This window comes from Rhinopithecus bieti, unplaced genomic scaffold (assembly GCF_001698545.2).
Source record: "Rhinopithecus bieti isolate Rb0 unplaced genomic scaffold, ASM169854v2 scaffold_9997, whole genome shotgun sequence".
NCBI lineage: Eukaryota > Metazoa > Chordata > Mammalia > Primates > Cercopithecidae > Rhinopithecus > Rhinopithecus bieti.
The window spans coordinates 1,326,064-1,332,041 of record NW_016806398.1 but is presented as its reverse complement, the minus strand read 5'-3'; the positions used below and the strand labels follow the sequence as shown (position 1 = coordinate 1,332,041).

Sequence of the window (5,978 nt, the reverse complement as noted above, 5' to 3'; positions counted from 1 at the left end):
CGGGCGGTGAGTGTGCGCGGGCCCGGGCGCGCGCCCGCGTCCTGCGATCCGGGATTGGTGCCGTGGGGCTCCGGGGCTGGGAGGCCGCCTGGGCGCCTCCGCCTTGGCCTGCGTTCGGGCCCGACGGCCTAGGGTCGGCGCCGCGGGCAGCCTGCGGGGGGTCCTCCGTACGCCCTGGGGCCCCTGCCCCCGCGTGCGGGCCGTGGGAGCGGCTCTGAGAAGCCTCCTGGAAGCCCGCGGTTGGGGAGGGCCGGACTGATTTCTGGGGTGAAGGAGATCCCCCCCTCCCTCAGCCGACCTGGACAGTTCCAGAGGGCGGAGACTGAGACTGGGGCGAGACAGCTGCCCAAGTTGGCCAAGGCCGTGTATGGCGTGACAGCTCCGGCTAGCTTGAAGGAGCCTGGGTTTCAATGCTGGCTCAGTCCAGGACCGGCTCCTTGACCTTGGATGTACACTTTATTTTCTGGGTCTTAACGTTCTCATCTGTAAAATGGAGAGCTCGGACTCATTGTGTCTCAAGGTTTTTTCGCCCGGAAACTTCTATAACAGACCCTTTTAGGGTCTCGTGTTGGGATTTTCACAAACAAAACAAAACCTGACTTAGGAAACTGACGAATCTCAGTGCTAGTTCCCGGGGAGGCTGGGCACTCGGTGTCTGCAGAGATGGAGGACTTTGCGCAATAGGACTTAAGAGTATATTCCTTTGCAGATGCTCTCTACGAGCTGAAAAAGAGGGGAGCTGACCTTGTGCAAGATGGATATCTGGAAGTTCTGGTTAAAATGCAGAATCAGCAAAGGAGACTCGGAGAAGCTCTGGTTTCCTGCTTAGTTGCAGGAGCCTCAAGGCTGTGCTCACTCCCTCTGCTCTGCCTCCACCCTGGTATCTGTCAGACCCTCTGTGTTGTCCTAGGGCTGGTGCAGGGCTGAGCTGGATGGGGAAATGGAGTTCAGGACATATGATAGACATCTGCCTTTGGGGTCTTGCCAGCACCCCTCCCACCCTCTGCAGCTTCCTAGTTGAATGAGGGGCTGCAAGGTGACCACACAGGCTGCCCTGATGGGCCCATCCTGGCCTCTGGTCCATATCCCTTTCTGCTTGGCACTGGCCTCTCTTGGCTCTCACCTCCACCTCCACCTCTGCCAAGCCCAGGAGCCTCCTTCCTCCAGGAAGCCTTCCGGAGAACCCTTCCTCCACCCCAAACGAGGTGCTCCCTCTCACTGCCTTGTTGCAATTGTTTGTTTTGTAATTGTCTTTCCCTGAGTTTGTCATTCCTACCATTTGGTGATCCCTAGCAGGGAGGGTTGAGTAGGAACTTGAGTTTTTATTTCCAGTTTCGTAGTCAAGAAAGCACAGGGCCTGGCCTGAGAAGGTGCTTAGGAAATGTCTGTGGAGTAAAAATGATGGCAGCTATATTTCTTCAGTGATTCCTATTTGCCCAGTGCTATTTTGAGTGATTTACATGTGTTAACTCTTTAAACCTCACAACCACCTGAAGTTACTATCGTTTTCCCCACTTACATGTAAAGAAACTGAGGCAGAGAGAAGTAACTTGCTCAAGATTACACAGGTGGGAAGCGGCAGGACAGGGCTGGTTACTTTGAGCTATTACAGGAAACAGCCTCCAGGTGAATGGAATAAAGCCTGCTGATTGGTACTTTGTGAGAGGCTGTTGGGGCCAACTGGGGTGCTGTGATTTCTTCCGAAAGACAATGCCTCATGGTGGGATTTTTGCAACGAATGGAACCTTCCACGCAGTCTGGAAGGATACTTGTGCAGCTCCAGCCTGGGCATGGTCCCTCATGGCTCCTCGGTCTCCCAGGCCTTTCTGAGACTCTAGTCAGCTTCTCTGGGCTGTAGGCCCCTAGCTACGATGTCCCTGTGTGTCTTGTCTGGAACATGGATCTCAGAATTATATCTGCCTCAGGGGCTTAAGAGATGATCAAATGAAGCAGAGAAGGGCTTCAGTGATTATCAAGTGCAGGGCAGAGATCCTTGTGGCTATTTTTGTTGGTAACAGGAAGGAAGGAAGGCATGATGAGAGTGAGAAACGCTTAGCATATTTAGGAGAGTCTTCTGCTGTGGGCCAGGTGAGGAGGAGAAGGCCCCAGTGTAACATCTCAGGGCTGACTTGCATTTGTTGCTTGATCTTGCCGGGGAAATGCAGTCTCCCTTGACTCACTCTTTTTTGTTTTGTTTTGTTTTGTTTTGTTAGGGTGATTTCATGAACATTCTCTGAGATAGTTAGTGCAGAGGGGCAAGGGCATGGAAATTATGGGCTTGGACCCTGGAGCCAGATGGCTTGGGTTTACCTCCCAGCTCCATGCTGGTAGCATGGCCTCCCAACCTTGGGCAAGTCACTTTACATCTTTGACCTGCAGTTTTTTTCTCCTGTAAAATAGGAAAATCATGTTGAGGACAGGGGCTGGTCTGGTGAGCAGAGTACTGGATATTATACTTGCATTTCCTTCTGTTACATCCCCACAGCAGCTATATGAGGTAGACCTCTCTATCCCCATTTTACAGATGAGAACAGCAAGGTGCAGGTTGTTAAGTACCTTGACAGCTAATGTCAAAGAGCATGTATGTGGCAGAGTGGGAATTCAAGTCCAGGTTTTCTGGCTCTAAAGTCTTCAATGTTTTCATAGTTTGCTGCTTTGCAGCCTTGGAGCCCGGTGCAGGGCAGATATATGATAATTGTTAAAGGCTCATCTTTTACATATTCTTGGTTGGGAGTGGAGGCTCCTAAGTGATCTTCCAGAGCTGAAAATCGGGGCCAGCTTCAGGTGCATGCAACCTGTGCAGTCACACAGGGTCCCCCACTTCAGAAGCCCCTCCCATTTGGTTTAATACTGTGCTCTTGCCATCTTTAAATTCTTCATTATTTTTAAAGAAGAGGCCCCACATTTTCATTCTGCACTGGGTCACACACATTCTGTAGCTGCTGCTGTTTAAAGTATTGAGAGAAGTGAAAGATGGTGAGGGCATGAGAGCCCTGTTCCCTCTCTAGGGGGCCTGATCAGTGGCCATCAGCCCTTGGGCCAGCTTGGAATCATGAAGATGTGTGCTGACTGGCCACTTCAAATCTTCACAAACATCTAGAACCATAGCAGCAAAAGACGATTCTAGTAGACTTTTCACCAATGTGGTTAGCAGGGCTGGTGTGTCATCCCAGGGGACTTAGGCCTGATTTTCCTTGGTGAGGGGTAATTTTCAGGCCTGCTGGGGGACACATAACAGAGGTAAATGTGCAGGTTGCCGCTGGAGGGAGTGGCACTGGAAACTCAGTTTCTCATCAAGGAATCACCCATGACAGGTGTCACTGCTTTTTTTTTTTTTTTTTTTTGAGATGCAGTCTCTCTCTGTCACCCAGGCTGGAGTGCAGTGATGTGATCTCGGCTCACTGCAACCTCTGCCTCCTGGGTTCAAGTGATTCTCCTACCTCAGCCTCCCAAGCAGCTGGGATTACAGGTGCCCACCACCATGCCCGGCCTAATTTTTTATTTTTTAGTAGAGATGGGGTTTTTCCATGTTGGCCAGGCTGGTCTCAAATTCCTGACCTCAGGTGATTCACCCTCCTCGGCCTCCCAAAGTGCTGGGATTACAGGCATGAGCCACTGTGGTCAGCCTACTTTTCTTACTCATTTATATTTCCTACCATCTGATTTTTGTTTGTTTGTTTTTGTTTTTGATTTGAGACAGGGTCTCTCTCTGTCACCCTGGCTGGTGTGGAGTGGTGCAATCTCGGCTCACTGCAACCTCTGCCTTCCGGGTTCAAGCTGTTCTGCTGCCTCAGCCTCCTAACTGGGATTACAAACATGCGTCACCACACCCAGCTGATTTTTGTGTTTTTGGTAGAGATGGGGTTTCACCAGGCTGGTCTCAAACTCCTGACCTCAGGTGATCCACCCACTTTGGCCTCCCAAAGTGCTGCGATTACAGGTGTGAGCCACCGTGCCTGATTTTTTTTTTTTTTTAATTTGTATTTTGCAGTGTCTTACGGGAAGCTACTTGAAATCCTGTGTGTAAACAAGACTCCCTGTAATGAATATACCTATCCTGTGCCTGGTTGCCTGGGGCGTCCTCCATAAGGGAACAGAAATCCCAGCTGCCTGGCAGTGGGGCCTGGTCAGCTCTTGAGTACCCTGTGGACCCTTGGCTGTGCTTGAGCTGGAGGAGACCCAAGGCCAGAAGGGAAGTTCTCAGTTTGGGCCTTGGAGGGTTTTAGTTTCTCTTCCTCCTCCTTCTCCTCCTGGGAATTTTTCTCAGCATTTTCAGAAAGGCCAAAGTTGGCAAAAAGACTCTGGGTGGCTCTCCCTGGCCTTTGGTGACTTTGGCCCTGGAGAGAGACCCTAGGAAGCCCATCTTGCCCAGTCCCAGGCCTGAAGTTCTTTTTTGTGCTGTTTTTTGAAGGCATACGATGCTGAGCTGGCTGCTCCAGAATGAACCACAGCTCTGAGAAGGGGAAGTAGAAACAGCTGGCACCCTGCCATGGCCTGTGAACCACAGGTGGACCCGGGGGCCGCTGGCCCGTTGCCCCCCTCCTCCCCTGGCTGGAGTGCCCTGCCTGGAGGGAGCCCTCCCGGCTGGGGGCAAGGTAAGATCACAATCTTTCATTTTCTACCGCCTTTCTACCTCATGCTGAGCTGCACTCACAGGGCACAGAAGTTCCTTTAGGTAAGGTCAGGGGGAGGTGTCTTTGAAGCCACATTCTGTCATTTTTACCAGTTCTGTCTCTTGGCCTTAGACCAAGCCACCATCCCTCTCTGCTGAGCCCCTGCTGAAGCTTGCCTGTTGGTCATCTCTTTTCCATTCATTCTCTACATGGCAGCCAGAGAGCTCTTTATTATTTATTTATATTTCTAATTTATTTTTACTTGTTTAGAGACAGGGTGCTCTGTCATGCTGGCTGGAGTGGCGTGATCATAGCTCACTGGAGCCTCGAACTCCTGGGCTCAAGCAATGCTCCCACCTCAGCCCCCTGAATAGCTGGGATTACAGGCGTGCACCACCACATCCTGCTAATTAAAAATGTTTTTTGTAGAGATGGGGCCTTACTTTGTCGTCCAAGCTGGTCTCAGACTCCTGGCCTCAAGCAGTCCTTTGGCTTTGGCCTCCCAAAATGCTGGGGTTATAGATATGAGGCCCAGAGGTTTAAAATTTTTTTTTTTTAATTATTTTTTGAGATGGAATCTCAGTCTGTTGCCCAGGTTGGAATGCAGTGGCATGATCTCGACTCACTGCAGTCTCCACCTCCCAAGTTCAAGCAATTCTCCTGCCTCAGCTTCCTGAGTAGCTGGGATTACAGGCACCCACGACCATGCCCAGCTAATTTTTGTATTTTTAGTACAGATGGGATTTCACCATGTTGGCCAGGTTGGTCTCGAATTTCTGACCTCAGGTGATCCACCCACCTCGGGCTCCCGAAGTGCTGGGATTACAGGCGTGAGCCACCACACCTGGTCCCAGATATCTTTTTAAAATACACATTTAGTCCAACCATGTCACTTTCTGCTCAGTGTTTCCCATGGGGCATAGTGTGAAGACCTGTCAGGATCGGCTTGCAAGGCCTGTCTTCATGTTCTTTGCTGTGCTGTTCTGCCTCAGGACATTTGCACCTGTGTTTCCTTCTGCCTGTTGTGCTTTTCCCCTGCCTCCTTTCTCCTGATGAATTTCTATTCATCCAGCAGACATGGTGGCTCACACCTGTAATCCCAGCACTTTCGGAGACCAAGGCAGGCAGATCACTTTGAGGTCAGGAGTTCAAGGCCAGCCTGGCCAACATAGTAAAACCCTTTCTCTACTAAAAGTACAAAAATCAGCTGGATGTGGTGGTGGGCACCTGTAGTACCAGCTACTAGGGAGGCAGGATAATCACTTGAACCAGAGAACCAAGGGAGGCAGTGAACCAAGATTGCACCACTGGACTCCAGTTTGGGTGACAGAGTGAGACTCCATCTCAAAAAAAAAAAAAAAAAAA

General features: G+C 50.8%; 1 protein-coding gene across 6 annotated transcripts in view; it reads left to right on the top strand.

Moving 5' to 3' along the window:
• The first annotated feature begins 714 nt into the window (after positions 1–714).
• The window catches only part of TMEM268 (transmembrane protein 268), a 38,346-nt gene continuing 33,082 nt past the window's right edge, over positions 715–5,978 (top strand). For 5 of the 6 annotated variants that reach the window (XR_001886372.1, XM_017875921.1, XM_017875919.1 and 2 more), the window contains exons 1-2: positions 715–880; positions 4,412–4,595. Coding sequence is in view for 5 of the 6 variants with exons in the window: in XM_017875921.1 (XP_017731410.1) it covers positions 4,490–4,595 (106 nt within the window). In the remaining variant the exon portion in view is untranslated. Of the gene's footprint in view, positions 881–940; positions 1,206–4,411; positions 4,596–5,978 lie in introns of those variants that run through there. The other variant, XM_017875917.1, reaches the window with a different exon arrangement.